The sequence below is a fragment of the Camelus dromedarius genome, chromosome 19, assembly GCF_036321535.1.
Source record: "Camelus dromedarius isolate mCamDro1 chromosome 19, mCamDro1.pat, whole genome shotgun sequence".
Taxonomy (NCBI): domain Eukaryota; kingdom Metazoa; phylum Chordata; class Mammalia; order Artiodactyla; family Camelidae; genus Camelus; species Camelus dromedarius.
In genome coordinates this window covers 34,167,518-34,185,995 of record NC_087454.1, presented here as the reverse complement: position 1 = coordinate 34,185,995, position 18,478 = coordinate 34,167,518, and the positions used below count along the sequence as shown (strand labels likewise).

The following is an 18,478-nucleotide window of genomic DNA, read 5'->3' as shown; positions in this document are numbered from 1 at the left end:
ACAATGGATATATGTATGTTCATGTGTAACTGAAAAATTGTGCTCTACACTGGAATTTGACACAACATTGTAAAATGACTATAACTCAATAAAAATGTTAACAAACAAACAAATAAACAAACTAATTATCCCCCCAAAGGGGGAAAACAGAACAAAATAAAATGAGCTTCTGATCCATGATACTCTAGAACTGAAAAGTTCATATAAAAGTTCTGTATCTGTCTGGTTCATTGATAAAAACACAAAACCAAGCCACATCAAAAGAAGAAATAGTATTGCAGTGTCCCTCGTTTTCCTGGGTGGCGTGAAACGTGACAAGCTGACATGACCTTTTGTTCTCAGGTGCATCTCCCGAGATAAGGCATATCCTTTGGGAGGTCATTCCTGGAGGAGAAAATGGTAAATATGTGAACTGATTTTCACTCTATTACAATACACTTAAGTTGTCGTGTGTTTTGTGGACAGGCCTGACGGCAGGATGTTGGAGGTCTTCAGTCTGTTGAACATACTGAGTGTGATTTGGACACATGTACACTTATGCTTTGTGAGAACTATGACTGTGCTAGTAGAAGTAAGAGTGTTGAGTACATTTTAATTATGGTTTTGAATCCCCGGGTTTGTTTGATCTTTTCTGAAATTAGACTGGTCAGAACAAGGAAATGTGATAAGAAACAATGTGATCATCGATGTCTCTGGCGCCGAGGGGCTCTCCAGTCCTGAAATGTTGGCACCCTCTGGTATCTACATCCGCGATCCCACCAATGTTGTGGAGGTAAGATCTTCAGCTCCTCCAGGAAGGTCAGAGCTGAGAGGGATAAAATTCACTCCAAAAGTTATCCGGGCGGCAGTGTCAGTGATGTGGTATAAAACGTTTCCTTGCTGCGTGTTGGCAGTGAGAAACTCCTTTATGATATTGGGTTAAACGCTTCCTTAGGATAAATGCAGTCAGTTCTCTCTGTGAACGCTCTCTGGAGCCATATCTAGATGAAGCGAAACAAAGTAGATATTGATGATTTTCTGGTCATTTCGACTAGCGCAAACTAAAACGTCTTCCCGAGCTATCTGTGACAGTTGCTGAATTTGGTCTCAATTCCAATAATTACTTATTAAATCTTCAAGTTACTCTACTAATGTGGTCATACGGTTACTCTTTAAGAGTGTCCAAAACTGACGGTCAGCCAAGTCTTGAGATGTATGAGATCATGTCAGATTCCAGGATGAGCAAAGTACAGTTGACCCTCGAACAACACAGGTTTGAACTGCCCGGGTCCACTAATACGTGGATTTTTTCAATAGTAAATACCACACTGTCATACTGTCTGTGGATAGTTGAATTCACTGATGGGGAATCATGGACATGGAGGAACCGCACATGTAGACGACGAACTATAAATTATATGCAGATTTTTGACTGCGTGGAGGGTCAACCCCCATAACCCCTGTGTCATCCAAGGGTCAACTGTCCACTCTGACGGCCTTGGTTTTTACCCTATTGTTTAGTAGAATTTAACATTTCTTTTCCTTGCTGAATTTCTCTCTAAACACTTTAAGAAATTAATTTTTGCTGGTAGCTTAACCATAGATCTGTGAATGAGGAATTGCATCAGAATAGTAGGATAGCTTAGTGTCCCCCTTTCCAATCATTTTGTCCCATGGGCCATCTCTGAAAGGGTTAAGGGCCTCACTCATCAGTATGGTCCTCTGAGGATCTGCTGTGTCATGACAATTTTGCCAAGTTTCTGAGGAACTCAGAGAATGAACGTCTCTCTCTCTGATCATCTGTTTTTAATTACCTTCAGCTGAATAACCCCTAATAAAAGTCGTGGTTATCTCCTCAACCCTCCTCCAGACTTTTAATTATGTTTCTTCCAAGCACAGCATTTACTATTTTAGGTGCCTAATGGGGGCCGCTAATATGCCAGTGAGGAAAGGAGGCAGAACCCCATGGACTGAAGGAAACCAAACTCTAGACCCGGTGCAGGGACAGCGACATTTAACTCGTTGGCGACCACAGGGCTTGCTGCACAGCTATGCCAAAAAGCTCTGGGGACTAAAGGACTTGGATAGCATAGTTTTGGCTCCTTTGAAATACCTGGAAGAAAGTAGACCCTCAAGGTTTCTCAGCTCACCTTCCTGCACGAGGCTGGAAGGTATCTAAATCCCACACTGAATGCCAGCAACGCCGCCTGGCATGGCTTCTCTGGTTAGCGCGTCTCCAGGGTGGGCGTCCAGGCTGCTGGTTGACCATAAGAAATGAGGTGGCTGTCGGTGCAGACAACCAGAGGGCCACCTACAAGCTGGTAGGTCACCTGAGCCTTGCAGGCTGACTGTGGAACAGTGCCCAGTCAGCCATGACAAAACTGAGCCCAAAGCAAGCTCTTTGTTCCCTGTTAGACGTCTCCCATTTCCATTCATTTACTTTCTCCCTCTTATGTCCACTTGACAGAATTGGAAACAAAGTTCCATGCATGTGTTTTGAGAATGAGGTTTTAGTTCAAGGTGGTGATGTAGGTTCCGTAAATACATTTATTAGGTCTCTATCTGACATTTTGTCTTCGATGATCTTCAAATTCTGTGGTTCTCTTTTCATTAGCTTATTGGCTTTTAGACCCTAGCTCGGCACCTGACATGTAGTAGTCGTTCAATAAAAATTAATTCAATATGATGAATGAATGAATGAAGGTAGGTATAATTCCATAATCAAAGAATGGAGTGGGGGAAGAAAGAGGAAAAGAAAGTATAGATTCCACAATCCTGCAATCATTTTGATGATTGAAAAATCAGCAGTGTTGTCTGTATCAGCATTCTGACACCGTGGAGCTCATCTCTCGGTGTTAACCTGTGTACAGTCCGCTCCAGGTCTCTAGCTGTGCCACTGCTGTTCCGCGGTGCCGTCTCTCTCTCGTGTTCTCTTGTCAGGACTGTGCCACAACCAGGGACTCTTTTGGCCAGTGCGCTGCAGGCTGCACAAATCCCGGGCTGAACCTTCATTCAGCAGATCTAGTATTTTTTGGTGCCCATGGGCCAGTAGCTCTGGGCTGATCCGTAACCCCCAGCAGTCCTCAGCCTTCTCCTCTGGTTCAGAGGCACCCAGGCTTTCTCTTCTGGCCTTTTTTCTTCACGATATGGATCTCGGCATTTGGGGATGCTGCCTGTTCCTGAATCAGCTGTAGGGGCGTCACCGCAGCCTTTCTGAGGGGCTTAGCCACCGCGACTGTGCGGCGGGCGAGGGGTCGGAGCGTTGTGGGAGAGTAGTTCTCTTTCTCCTTTGGGTCTGCAGTCTCCTGGGCCAGCACCTTGGCTTGCAGTTCTTTTTGAATAACTGGGAATATGTGTTCAAACTAAAAATTAGGAACTTCTCCTGACCCTTTGTGCCAGTGAAGGTCCTTTCAGTCACTGAGTGATCAGTAAGTTAGTGTTTGTTAAGTGTGTCCTACGTGCATGACACAGAGTACTTTGAAAAGTATATTTTAGAAATATGTCTTCACTCCAAAGGGATAATAAGGAGGTGACAACAGTGACGGGGGGTGGTGTGTGTGTGTGTGTGTGTGTGTGTGAGATGAGGAACAGAAAGAGATGCGGTGGAGACACCTGCCCTCTTACGGGATTGTTCTGATGTTCAAGAGACAGATGTTCCTTACTGTGAGGAACCATCTCATGCGTGGTGGCTTTTCTGTCCTGCTCTGTGAGGGGTTCAGAGTCGAACTGCCCCCAAAGGAGATGAAACCAAGGACATCTGGCAGGTCCTCAGGTTTTGTGACCCTTTCTCCCGCCTTGCTTTTCAGTTTTCTTGCAGTTTGGCAGAGTATTTTTTTTAAAGCCACTGTATTACAAGGATTCACTAAGATTTTTCTTTTTTTAAAAATCTTTTAATTTTGAAATAATTTTAGACTCAGAAGTTGCAAAAAAACAAAACAAAACAAAACAGAGTTCCTGTTTGTCCTTCCCTCAGTAGTAACATAATCATAACCATTGCCACAGAGCAAGGGCAAACCAGGAAAGTGACATTGGGACAGTCCTACCAGGAAGCTGACATTGGAACAATATTACAGGAGAGTGACATCAGGACAGTCCCACCAGGAAAGTGACATTGAGATAGTCCTACCAAGCAAGTGACATCAGGGCAATACTATTCAGTAAACTAAAGCCCTTGTTTAGACTTGATGGTGACCTAATCCTAGCCACTGGGGAACCAGCCCAGAAAGCCTAAACTGCCTCTTCTATATACACACATTGACCTTGAAATCTCTGGCCTGGCGGGCAGGCGGGAAGAAACGGAAGTGACCCTTAATTAAGTCTCTGCGGTGATTTGTGCTTGTATGTTGTCCCCCAGTCGTCCTGACCCAAAGCCTAGGACCAAAAGCTCTGCCCAGTGCATGGAATTCACCTTGGCTCCCGGTCCTCAGTTCCGTCACCTTCAACCCCGCCTGGTACAAGGGGATTTCAAATGCGATATTCCTTTTTAGTCTTCACAGTCACAAGTGCACTGCCTGCCTCCCTGCCCAGGCTGCCGCTGAGCTAAGTCCAAGGGCAGTTTCTCATAGAAGCAAAACCTGAGCTTTGTGCCTTCTTGCTGGTGAGGACTCAGCGTAATGTTCCTGTTGGAGTGTCCGAGGGCCTTGGGGTATCCCTCGCATCCTCCTTAGATGGGCCGTTGCCATGCTTGCCAGCAACAGATCGGTGGTGGTCCCTGCGTGCGGCACCTGTGGCATCCGGACCACTTCGATTCCAGGCTGTCTCCCCTCCACACTCCAGCATCCAAGGCTCTGACTCCTTCATGGCGTTTCCCGGTCATCCGTCCAGATGCTTTGTCTTTCCAGTAGACATAATCTATGTTGACCTCGGGTTGGGAGGTCTTTGCTCTCAACCAGCGAGGGACTGTCCCCTCCCAAAGCTCCAGAATATCCCATGTGAGCATTGAGAAGTTCCCAGGACCTGATCCCTGTTTAGGACAGCCAGTGGAAAAACTCTGAAGACCAGCCCTTTGGAAACTTTCATTTAATTTGAGGCGAATTTGTTCTGGTTTGTAAATCAATTTTGTAAGGAATTCTGTGTTTAAAGGCCACTCTCAGCTCCCCAGCTCTCCCCACGCAATAGCTAATGTATATTTAAGAGATGCCTGAAGGGTTAACTGACTTTTTTTTTTTTTTAAGTGACTATAGATGCACACCTCAAGGAGCTGGCTTACATGGGCAGTTAATTTCTTTCTGGAATTTCTCCTGCTTGAATGTCCATAATACATCGGCTTCCGCAAAGAATTGATTTCCACACAAAATTCCCTACTTGCCTTAAGCCCTTCCCCAGCAGCCGTGGGCTGCCCGCGTACCGACGTGGTTCCTCCTCATGAGTGACTTCTGGCATACCCGATTGGGGTGGAGAGTGAAAAGAGCTGGGGAGTAGTGTGATCCGACTGCTCAAGCGCTTCTGTCATAAGTGAGCCCGATCGGCTGACAGAAGATGAAGTTGCAGTATCGTGCCCGGTGATAAAAGCGCTTGGAAAGCCTTTATGTGTGATCACTCAGGTGCTCCACAAATACGCACAACACCGGGGCAAGTAATTCAACAAATCTATTCATTGGCTTGAAATACAGGCTCTCTGAGCCTGTATGACCAAGGTGATGGACAAGGATGAAGCCCTTGGATTATATTCCGCAAATGTTTGAATCTCTTCCTGCCTGGTAGAGTCTTGGTGATGAATTAGCATTTCATTGGTAATGAAACAGAGGCGTACATCTGAGGGAGGTGATCGTGGGTAGCCGCCGGTGCCTCTTTCTTGTGGTTTGTATGCTTGCAGAAAAGGTGAGCGTCCCTCACCCTCAGTTCTTACACACGCATGGCCTTTCCCGTGGCTCACAGGTGTGGAAGAGCCCCAGCCACTCAATGCAGGCGATGTGGGCGGTGGGGCTTCGCAGGTGCTGCCCTGAGGAAGGTCCCAGTTATGTAATCGGAACTAAGAATCAACAGCCGTGTTACTTCCTTGTGTTTCTATGAAGGCTGAAGAGATACACTGGGCTCTTGTATTTGCCAACCCAGTGACAATGATTCTTCCAAAGCTGAGAATCAGGGGTGTGTGTCTTCTCTTCTAGCATGGAAATGGAGCTAACTGATTCGATGCTAATAAGCGTTCCCTTGGGGAGTGCCCTCCTGGTAGAAACTGTCAAAGTATTGCTTTGTAATTAACCGTGTTTTTGTATTGAGGTTGGTCTTTCCATCAGATTTGGAGATGGGCTACTAGAAGGTGGGGATGGGTTGTTTCAAGAACGAGTGTAGACTGTAGACCCGGTTTTTTTTTTTTAACCGTGCTAGGATTAACGCTTGGGGCCATGTGATTCTTTGTGGTGAGAGGCCGTCTTCTGTATTACAGCATCCCTGGTCTCCATCCACTTTATGCCAGTAGAATCTCTCTCTCCCCTCAGTTGTGACAACCAAGACTGTCTCCAGAGATTTCCAAATGCTCTCTGGGGAATAGCATCGCCCTGTCTGACAACCACAGCTCCAGACTCTGCCACCCCAAAATAACTGGAGCCTTAGAGATGGTCCGGGTTCTCTGAAGTCATGTTAGCATCTTGAATAGTATTTCAGCTTCCTAGTCAGTGATATGCCACCTGGTGAGACATGATTAAAATTTTAAATAGCCTCAGGAAATTGAAGAGATGCTCAGAATTCAAAATAACGAAGTGCAATAGAGAATGGGCCACGAGTTCACAGAGAAAGAAGACGTTCTGGAACTGAATGAGAGAGGCTGGCGGGTGACAAGTCCCCAGGATGAGAGAGCCGCAGTGCCCGCAGTGATGGACGGGCTGATGTCAGGGGAGCAGCGCTGGCCCTTGTATCAGCGCATGCTGGCGCCCCTGGCCAGGTCCTGGCTGCTACCCGCCGGCCAGGCTTCTCATCTTGGGGTAAACTCTGGTCCTCACTCACACTTCCTCTGGGTCTGGGGCCCTGGCTCCTCCACTCACATGAGCCAGGAGTTGAGTAGTGTTGGTTTTTAAAACATCCAGTTTCCGTTCTTCTTCTGTATTGACTTACTTCGTTCTGAGTGCATGTGTGTGTGTGTAAGTCTGTGTGTCTGTGTGAGTGTGCACACGTGGGTGTTCCTAGTGGAACACGTGGCCCTCCCAGAGAGGAAGAGGCTTTGTAAAGTCCTCTTGTACCATCAATAAAACTCAATAGTTTCTTTTTTTTTTTTTTTTAATTTAACTCTGATGGGGCTCCTATGTTTTTATTTGCTAAATCTTGCTACTCTACCCTGGGTGCACACTAAAGTTTAAAGAACTGTTCTTGCAAGACACATGGCATAGTCCCACTGAACCCTGGATAGAGGCCACTAGGGCACTGAAGTGTTGTTTTATAGGAAGATACTGAACATTGCGGTGCATGTGTCTTTTCGAATTAGAGTTCCCCCCAGATATAGGCACAGGACTAGGATTGCTGGATCCTACAGTGAGTATATTTTTAGTTTTTTGAGGAAACTCCATACTGTTTTCCATGATGGCTGCATCAAACTACATTCCCACCAACAGTGTAGGCGGGGATAAATTGGGGGTTTGAGATGTGCAGATACTAACTACTATGAATAAAATAGATAAACAGTAAGTTTCTACTGTGTAGCACAGGGAACTATAGTTCAGTAGCTTGTAGTAACTTATAATGAAAAATAATATGAAAAGGAACATATGTATGACTGACACATTATGCTGTATATCAGAAATTGATACAGCATTGTAAACTGACTATACTTCAATTAAAAAAAAGGAAAAAGGGCAAAAAAAAAAAAAGAAAGATATGGAACGCCTCGTTGGGCTGTGCAGTGTCACAGTCCTTCCTGCTCCCCATTCTCTCTTCTGTGCCCTGAGGCCAGGGTTCAGGATGAACTGTCCTAGTCTTGCGCGGTCTGCTCCTGGGAGACAGATGCTCACAGAGAGGACACTCATCATCCTGTTTCTCACACCAGCCAGACCACGTCAGACCCCCAGGAGGTCAGGGATGAACCACATGGAATCATCTGGGGCTCCCTTTACCCCTGTCATACAAGGGCTGAGGCTGCCTTGGGCACCTTGTTCCCTGACTTCTCCTCCCTGGTAGACATGGGAGAGGACAGGTGCCCACAAGTACAGAGGAAGTGGCCCAGCATCCTGCTCTGTCGGCCCTTCATCCCTCCCACTCCAACAGAATCAATTACTTTACCGCCTGGATCTAAGAGGTTACAAATTCAAATGCCTATAAGAACCAGCCAGGTATCACAAATAAATGGAGCAGGGAGGGTGGGGACGATGGCAAAGTAATCCCTAATCCGAGAGAGCAGGTGCTTCTTAGCTCAGCTGATCTATGCCTACCCCGCAGGAAGGGGGCTCAGTATTTAAAAAGAAAAAAGTCCCTAAGTCTGAGTTTGTATATCAAGTCTCCTGATTTTGAAATGTTGGCATCAGTAAAAAATTCTTATTAACATTGGGTACGCCAAGCAAAATACCTCTGTGTACAATATTACACTCTAGGGAGTTGGCTTTCTACTCTGTCGTAAAGTGTCTTGCATAGTGATGAATATTTATAGATACTTCTTCGAATTTATAAAGATTGTCTCATTGGGTTCAGTTTGAGCAGAGTTAAAGCCCCAAACTCGTACCTTCGGATGGAGAATTTAGGTTTTATACAAACATATAAAAGACATTAAATTGTTTAGCTGGTCCTATAAAGAGACATCAGGTGATTAAAATGGTCTAATTGGGACAAGAGGACCTGGAGGAGATTCGAGTTGTATTTGAGCTCAGCCACTGTGCCTCAGAACTCGGGCACGGCTGGTGCAGTCCCTGGCTCTCACTGGTTTGTTCAGTCAAATCATTGACTTGCTCAAAGGATCAGGGAGAAACCCTCTGCGTAGACTTGGCTGTAGGTCCGCCTTTGCCCCTCTTATTCTTCATACACCAAAGAGGGGAGCTTGGGTGAGGTGATGCAAGTAAGCCTCTGACTGTGGAAGCGTCCAAGGATGTTTTAACGTGAGACACCAGCTATTGAGGTGGACAAATGACAGTCCAGTTGAACTGCCTGGACGAAGAGGAATGAGCATATTTGCCTGGGGTGCGGGAAGGGAGGAGTGAATGAGTTCATAAAAACATCAATAGACCTTGACAGGAAGTGAATGCAAAAGCCGAATGACCACGGGTAAGAGTCTTTCCTGCTGGCAGCCTTACTGGATATGGACAAACTGTGCCCTTAATTTCTGTAGGGAAACAGCGTGTGTGCTGCTGGTTATGGCTACTTCTTTCATCTTGTGACCAACCAGACGTCCCGAGCGCCACTTCTCTCCTTTACCCGCAATAGCGCACGTTCTTGTACCAGGTAACTTTGGGAAAATTCATCCGTATTTTGGGTGTAAGGCTTATGGTTTAACTTTTTTTTTTTTTGGTACGGCACTCACAGAGAGGGTTGTATCGCGTTTGGCATCCATGTGAGATTTGATGGTGGGCCTGAGCGAGCATTTTGGATCATGAGTTTGGCGGTGAAGGGAGGGGAAAGAGAGAGGTCACTTGAGAGGGCACGGGACAGAGCGCACCTTGGGCGGCCAGAGGAGAATTCAATGGGGAGATTGATTAAATTTCCAGGAGACTGGGGGCAACTGGGAGGCTAGAGCACCCGGGCTGGTGGGCTGAATGGGGAGCTGAGGTTTGGAAAAGAGGCTCTTTGCCTGTGAGCTGCACACTGAGAGGTGAGAAGGGCCTACTTCAAGGTCTTTGTTACATAGAAGACAAGGTCATCTTCTAAGAGCAAGGGCTGGGAAACATGATGGGAACACGGGAAAAATCCGGGCCCTAGAATCTTTCGGGCCCTGTTTCAAATCCGGACTTCGTCCGAATAAATTTTGTGTGTGTGTATATATTTTTTTTAAGAGAGTCAGATCCCTTATTTGTAAAGCAGGGACAGATCTATATTGAAAGTTTGATGTGAAAATCAGAGATGACTTACGTAATGCACCTATGAGAACACCTATGGTAGGAACTCAATAATCAGTATCAATAATGATGATCATAATTATGATGATAATAGTAAAATCATCCTGCAGGGATGGGAAGTGATAAGGAGTCAGGGATAAGGGCTGAGCACGATGGCTGTGCCATGAAGTGCCGGCTGAGGCTGGGGTTAGTGCATGCGTCATGAAATTATTCCTAAGATTACGAAGTTTTTATCGGGTAGCTCTCAGCAGCCCTGGAATGGGAAGGAGGAACGCCACAGTGGTGGGAATTTCAGGATGAATGGAAGTTGGAGGGATCCCGTGTGCTGGCACTTCCCCAGCAAGGGGGAGGGTCTAGAATAAACCAATGGAAGCACAGGGACGGTGCTCTGGGCGAGGTGAAAGTGTCTGGGCTCCTAGGTGAGTCTGGAAGGGCTGACAGAATGGAATGGGGCCATGGCTGTCTGCATCCTGCTGAGATCCAGGAGCAGGTCATGGAAGGTGACAGAAAGGACAGGCTGGGGGATGGGCAGTGACGGCCAGAGAGAAGGTCACAGGTGTCATCTCCACTCTCCCCTGTACAGTACCTTTATGTTTATATTTGCCAAGGAGAAAAAGTGAGACATTGGAAATGCAGAAATTGGCTAAATTTCACTCTCGATTTTTCCTCCTAGGTGTGGTCTCATTGTCTACCCTAAATTTCAGCCGCCGTGGGATCCTTGCGCTGGCCCCGCCCTGTTCCAAAATTTCACGGTTTGGGGAAGTGCAGGAGGTGCCCAGGTGCGTTGCTTTAATTTTTTTTTTTTTATTAGAACCACTGTTTTCTCATGGTGATTTATTACGCGTATCTACTTAAAGGGGGATGGTTTGCTGCTGAGGGGAGGCTTGCCACGTTATCACGGCTTTAAGGAGCCAACAGCATCGTAGGTGCGTGGGAGATAGTTGTTGAGTGAACAGTTTCCTAGTCAGTAGTCCAAGGTTAGTTCACTTCCTCTGCAGCTACTTTTCAGCAGCTCTAGTAGGGAACAACAGAATCGTAGAGATTTACGACCACAAAGGATGATAGAGGTTTTCTAATCTTTCCACTCACATGCTCACTTATAGAGGAAAAAAGTAAGGCACGGAGAGTAAAGGGATTTGCCAGCGTTGGCACAGTTAGCAGCACAACTGGGCGCAGAATCCAGACTCCAAGTGCTGTACACCTGCTGCGCTGATGTCCTAAATAGTACGTGTTTCAGTCTTAAGGAAAAGCGCTGTCCATCATTGGAACACAAAAAGATTCCAGCTCAAGGTGGCGTTCTTAGCTTTAAGCAATGGGCCACATTTTTTTTTTCTGTTTTCCTTGAAAGGGAAAAATGTTCACTTTCAGTCATTTGCTTTTTATTATCTCACTGATTTCTTTTAAGAAGTCTTTGCATGCTTACTGTTACCAACAACATTCACAGATTCTCCAGGGTCACTTTTGCTGCTACACAGAGAACATTACAGATATTTGGTCTCTGCCACATAGAAATATGGAGCCTAAGATACACAGATGAAGAACTATGTCTACAGGGCTTTCAGAAAATAGGAGAAAAACATAGAATTAAGTCGCAGTAAGAAAGTTAGGGATTTATTTCACATTTCCAACATGAGGAAAACAATTTTGGATGGGGAAAACCCCAAAATATAAAATTGGGTTAGCTAACACACAGAAGTGCTGTTGCATTAAGTATTTTGTTCTCATTAAATTTGATAAAGTACTTTGCTTCCCAAAAGCACTATTAATATAGGGGTGACGAATCCAGCAGAAACGTTTGTTGAAGCAATTCACACCTTGCAGAGGCTTAAGCTCTGTCTCCATGCTCTTGAATGGCTTTATTCTAGAGGAAATAACCTCATAAAATGAAAATATTAAAAGATGATCATTAAAGTTAGTTTTCTCAAGCTCTGCCATCAGCAGTGTTAAACCCATAAAAGAAGAAGTCGATCCTTAAAGTTCGGACCCTGGCATACTCCGGTGTAAGCAATCAGAAAGTTCAAACAATAAAAATGCTTCTGGAACTTAACACTTTAAAATTTAAAAAGTTACTTCCTCCAAAAAAAAAAAAAATCCAAGAACAAAGAGTAATGGAAGAAGACTTATACTTCTTTATGTCAAAAGTCACTACAAGGCAGTTATAATCAAGACAGTGTCGTATGGGCACCAGAATAGAAATATAGATCAGTGGAAGGGAATTGAGGGTCCAGAAATAAACGCATATATCTCCAGTCCACTGACTTTTGCCAAGGATGCCAAGACTGAGGGAGAGAGTAGTCTTCTCAACACATGGTGCCTGAACAACGGATAGCCACGTGCAAAAGAATGATATTGGATCCTTACTGCATACTATTTATAAAAATTAACTCAAAAACCTAAAAGTTAGAGCAAAAACTAGAAAACTGTTAGAAATAAAGAAAGGGTAAATGCTCATGACCTTGGATTTAGCAAAGATTCTTTAGGTATGACATCAAAAGAAAAAGAGATAATTTGGGCTTTATCAAAATTTAAAAAATTTATGCTTCACAGGACCCCATCAAGAAAGTGAGAACACAGCCTACAGAATGAGAGACAATATTTGCAAATCATATAGCTGATACGAGACTTGAATCTAGAATATGTGAAGAACTCTTACACTTCAACAAAAAGACAAGTAACCTAATTTAAAAATGAGCAAAGGGTCTGAATAGAAATTTCTCCAGAAAAGATACACAAATGGCCAACAAGCCTATGAAAAGATGTTCAACATAATCAGTTATTGGAGAAATGCCAGTCAAAACCACAGTAGGATATGCTTTCAAACCCACCAGGATGGCTAGAATTAAAACGATAACAAGTATTGGCAAAGATGTGGAGAAATCAGAACCTTTGTGCATCCCTGGTGGGTATTTTAGATGGTCTAGATGCTTTGGAAAACAGTCTGGAAGTTCCCCAAATGATTAAACATAAAGATACCAAATGATCCATCAATTCTGCTTCTAGGTGTATATCCAAGAGAATGAAAACATATATACACACAGAAAAACATACACAAATGTTTATTGCAGCATTATTCATAATAGTCGAAACATGAAAACACCCCAGATATCCACCAATAGATGAATGGATGAATATAGTGTGGTCTATCAATCCAATGGAATATTATTCTGCCACAAAAAAGGAATTAAGGCCGATACATGGATGAACCTTGAAAACAACATGCTAAGCTAAAGAAGCCAGTCATCAAAAATCACTTGGATATGATTTTACTCATAGGAAGAGTCCAGCATAGGGACCTCTACAGAGACAGAAAGATTAGTGGTGGCTCAGGCTAAAGATTGTGGGGATTTCTTCTTGAAGTGAAAATGTTCTAAAATTGACTGTGGTGATTGTTGCATATTATCTGTGAGTATATACTAAACCCTTTCAATTGTAAACTCTAAATAGGTGAATTGTTTGATATGTGAATTGTATCTTAGTAAAGCTGTTTAAAAAACACCAAAGGTGACCTCCTACGTACATAGCCATACAACTCTCAAATTTTCCCAGTTCCCTATCTGGGTGACTTTTGCCAAATCCCCAACTTTTCCTTGTCTTATTCATAAAATGGACATAGTAATAGTACCTAGAGGATAAGTTTTGAGAGTTAAATAAGTGCCTGCAGGTAAAGTGCCCAGAGGGGTACCTGAATCTTCATGGGTGCACGTTGGCAGAGGCTCTTATGATGGTTGTTAGTAAGCAGGCTGGGGTGGTGATAGGTCAATGGTGATAATGGTGCCTCTGGAATCTGCAACATTGAGAAGTGTCCTCTTCATCATCAAAAAGTACCTTGTATTTAAATTTCATATACTTTCATTATTAGACATACCTAGTGTATTTTGTATTCTGGGCATTAGATACGTGTGTCACCTGTGTAGATACTTGAACCGAACATTTCATTAGGTAAAATTCCTATTGATTATAAACATAGATTTATATCTATGTGATGAGACTGGTAGCTAAAATTTTTGGATATTTTGTCATTTAATCATCTTAATAATATTTGGAGGAGGTGCACCATGATTATCTTGTGTTTGTAGATAAGAAAATTCTCTGGGCAGAGGACAGAATACTTGCTAAAGTCACACAGTAAGAATTGCTGGATTCCAACTCAGGCAAGCTGATGCTTCCATACGTATGTTAAGAAGAGTTGAAAAAAATACCCTCTCCTGACCATGTCTCATAAATGCACAGCAGTTCTTTTAGATGAGAGGAGAGGGATGAGAACACATTGTGAAAGCTGTATTCACAGCACAAATAGGTGTTCTCTGCTATTGTGTGTGGGTTTCCTTTTAAAATTACCAGGCTCTCTCACTAATGTGAGGCGTTAGCTGTTTTTGAATGAGTCTATTTGCCAGAAATTGGGCTGACGCCTGTAATTAGGTAACAACTGTTGTCAAGTTATCAGTTCAGATCATACCTGTTTTGTTTACATAAACCTTCGTGTCTTCAAAGATCTATCATTTTATAAAAGCTGTCAGAAATGCAAGCTATTCAGTTCTCGAAAATTCAAGCACAAAGACTGATTGACAGGCAGAAGCATGAGACTACGGTAAATCAAGGCCACCTTGGCCATAATTAATAGGAAACTCCCACTTTAAGACATGAACTTAAACATGACCCTATTTAATAAATAAAGGGATGGCTGTTTAAGGTTAATGGCTAGTCCCGACCTCCACTCTGATTTTAAGGATGGTTGAACTGAGGCCTAGGAGAAGTTAAATGCCTTGCCCAGGATCACATAATTAGTTAACATCAGTGCTAGGTAAAAACCAACAGCTCTGTGCCCCAAACTAGAGTGATTCTTTCGGCTCTAACAAGCTCTTTTTGTTAATACTTGATCCTTGTTTGGGGCCACTAACACAAGTTGTCATCAATATACGTGCATAGAACGTATTCTGAGTCTGTAGTCATGCTGAATCACTTATTTCCTATTTGCAATTGTCCGACAATATTAGTTAACATCTACAACGCTGAGGAAAATGATCAGTCCTGGAGTTCTGGGATGCTCTGTTTTTCTTCATTAATTTTGTGTGATTTGACTGTTCCGAGCTTATTTTAGATACATGAAAAATTCACACTGACCTTTTTAATACGTCAGTTGTTAGGAGGAGAATTGAAAAGTATGGAGGGGGTATTACCGAAGGGGACTAGTTAGTGCTGACCTCACGGCAATTCTGGGGACGCCTGTACCGATCCCGATGGACAAAAGCTGTGTGAATATGGCATCGCGTGCTTATTTAAACTTAATAATTAAAGAAGCTAAAGGAAGCCTGTGAGAAAAAGTGAGCCTCAGACCACTGACATAACATATGCTGTTATTTTTATAGATTTTTAGAAGTAGCAATCTTCACCTGAAAAACTTCCAGGTTTATGCATGCAGAGATTTTGGAATTGATGTCTTGGAAAGTGATGCGAATACTTCAGTCACTGACAGCTTGTTACTTGGTCATTTTGCTCATGAGGTGAGTGACTTAGTATGATTGTTGTAGGTTGCCCATCAGAACAGAATCATATGTGCTGGGCCCCCTGGTGACCCAGGATATGTCATTTTAGTAGCATTCTTTAGTGAATCTTGTTTTTAATTGGTAAAAGTTGGAGGAGCTTTTCATTTGTAAGAATGGTGATACTTATAATAAAATTCCATACACAAGAGTTCAATGTTATGAGTCTGTATAAATCATGAGCCCCCTGAGTAGCTTGCAGAATTCTCACTTGGTTGTAATTAAGCATTATTATCTGTACCGACTATCCATACCAATCCAAACCTGGTTCAATAATAAACCTAATAATTTTAGGTTAATTTACTCTAACCTCACAAGAAATATGAAATAGCTTGATTCCATATTGTCTTTGTGCATCTGTGGTTTGTCAAGTTTCGGCATCAACATTTTGTCCATAGGGTTTTTATTCTATTTAGGGTCTCTCCCAGAAAAAGAGGTCATATAAATTTATACTGTTTGCTGTATGGTATCTGAGGGTTTTCTTTATGTGATTCTCTAATACTTGCCTCAGTGTGGGTTTCTACATGATAAACGTTAGGCTGTAGAAGACTTCCCTGCCCCCGTAGGGCCAGGGGACCAGAATGTAAATGAAGCACAGAGGGCTTCCTGGAAAATAAGTACTAGTTCTTCTCAAGGGAAGTCCACGGCCGCCACTGACTTTTGACCTATACTGGGTTCCCTATGTTCTTGTTCTTGAAGGAGTTACTTGCATATTAGTGTCACACTGTCAGAACAGTGTCAGAGACGGAAGAGATACAGAGTACTTCTGGGAACCAAGGAAAGAGCATCCTCTTAGTTTGTTCCTGAATGCTTTGACCAACTGAAATTTAAATGATAATTATTGACTTTCGGGCTTCCCTTGGAGGTTATTTCAGAGATTTAGCTGTAAATACTAAAAGTAAAAAAAAATCATTTTCTTACCAAGCTACATTTTCCTATGTTTACTTTTCCAGCTTACTTCATTACATCTCCTCTGAACCATCTTTTCAAAGGGAAATACCTGCCAGTTTTTCCTTTTCTCTGAAAGGATTACCACCTTGAGAGGTGATTCTTCTCAGGTTGCACAGTGTTCAGAAGATGGGCCCAGATTTAGATTCTGTGATGCTGGAAATAACCTTAGAGAAGATGCTAAAAAACAAAATGCCCATCAAACTGAGGAACTAACTGTCCTGGCTAATTTATGTCACACTATCTTAATTGATGTGGAATAGACATCATAATTAACGGGATAGTGACATAAATTAAGATACAGATTATGACAAGAGGTGTTTATCACGAGATAACAAAAAATCATCTCACCCCTGGGGTGTGAGTCACCATCAGTCAATGCAGCTGAGGGCTTCTCTGTCTCCTAAGAAGCAAATGAGGACCAGAGTCCCCCGATGGAAACTGTTAATTCGTTTAGGAGACATCTAGGTCCTGGTTAGGCATCCAGATCATAAAACCATGTAATTTTAGAGCTAAACATTACCTACGAGTTGATCTAGTTAGAAGTCCTGAATTTACAGGTAAAGAAATTGAGGCTTTGGGAAGTCAGACGATAGACCAGGATCACACCCAATATTGTAGAGCCAGGTCAACCCCAGTATCCTCCCATACCTGGGCAAGTGCTCGTTCAATTACACGTGGAAAATGGCTTTGGCAATGAGCATTTATTAGGGCCTTCTCCAGTATTCTCTAAGAGTTTTCCATAGAAGGCTAAGCCCCAAGAGAGTGTCTGAGAAAAGGAAGATTCTTAGGTTAATTACATTTAGGATATGCTGTTTCAGGGGATTTCATCCCACGTTGTGTATTAACACAGTAAAGTCTCTGCAAAGTTCTAGGGTTAGAAACAAATGAGAAAAATATCTATGAATTTTTTTTTAATTTTCTTTCATTTTTAATAAATCTTTATTTAACACAGTATCACTCAGATTTATTTGGGAACCACTTTTATTGCTGTATGAAACCGTGTTGTTAAAAAAAAATGATGCCAAATCTCTGTGTGGTTGTAGGAATCTGATTTATACTCTTTCTTTCAAACCTGCCATGTCTTTAGGAATTAAAATTTTCAGAGGATCTGGGCTACCCATTCTTAGACCTTCCACCCATGCGTAATTGCTGACACCCAGTTATCAGTGAGTCCTATCTTAAAACAAACACTAGTTTCTGGAAGAACATTTATTAGAAAGGTTTTTTTTTTTTTTCCCTTTAGGCATACTTGTGTGTATGTCGGTACTCTCACGCCCAACCATTACCTTTATATCGTGACCGGTGGAATAATGTTCAATGAGGATGGCTTTATCATGCATGAAAACGAGAGACACTAACCACCATGGTACATCCTAGTTCGGTTGCGGGGTTTGCTTATCCTGCTGTTCTGTCTGGCTTTCCACCTAATTAGGAATCCCTCTTAACACTCCCCAAGATGTCCTGATTTGGATATAAAATATGATCACCCTACTTTTGGAAGTATCAGTAGGAATGGTGGCCCTTTTGATGTTATTGTAATTAATTCAAGCAGATGATCCTACTCTAAAAAACTATCCTATTCAGGCAGAGGCTGGTGGGGTGGCTTCATGCGTCCTCCTGTTTTTCTAAGGATTTCTTCTTGTTTTCACTTGTGGATCTGTCTTCCTGGATTTAGACCTTTCATCTTTCGGTTTCTCTAAATTCTATCGTCAGACCCCTTCTCTCCTCCATGTACTTGCCCTCCCTGGGAGAAATCTCATTTTCTCTAGTGGTTTCAATGACCATCCACATGCTCGTGTCTCCCATACATTTGCATTTATTTCTGTTTTGTGCTTTCAGTTTGCCTACAGTTTCCTTTGCTTCTTTTTTTCTCTTACATTCCAAACTTGATTTGTCCTGCCTTGAATACTATCTTTTTTGTTTACTCATTGGAAAGTTTTTATTCTGTTATGACTATTTAAGTCCTTGGACTTAGATTTGTGACACGCCTGCTTGCTTTCACGAAATCTCAGTTACATCAGCACCGTTAAACTTCACCCG

General features: G+C 43.0%; 1 protein-coding gene across 9 annotated transcripts in view; it reads left to right on the top strand.

Moving 5' to 3' along the window:
• Positions 1-18,478, top strand: part of PKHD1 (PKHD1 ciliary IPT domain containing fibrocystin/polyductin) — a 368,588-nt gene that overhangs the window by 154,896 nt on the left and 195,214 nt on the right. For 8 of the 9 annotated variants that reach the window (XM_031434550.2, XM_064476573.1, XM_064476572.1 and 5 more), the window contains exons 42-46: positions 343-399; positions 642-772; positions 9,224-9,336; positions 10,621-10,726; positions 15,314-15,448. In XM_031434550.2, the coding sequence (XP_031290410.2) occupies positions 343-399; positions 642-772; positions 9,224-9,336; positions 10,621-10,726; positions 15,314-15,448 (542 nt within the window). The remainder of the gene's footprint in view (positions 1-342; positions 400-641; positions 773-9,223; positions 9,337-10,620; positions 10,727-15,313; positions 15,449-18,478) is intronic. The other variant, XM_064476570.1, reaches the window with a different exon arrangement.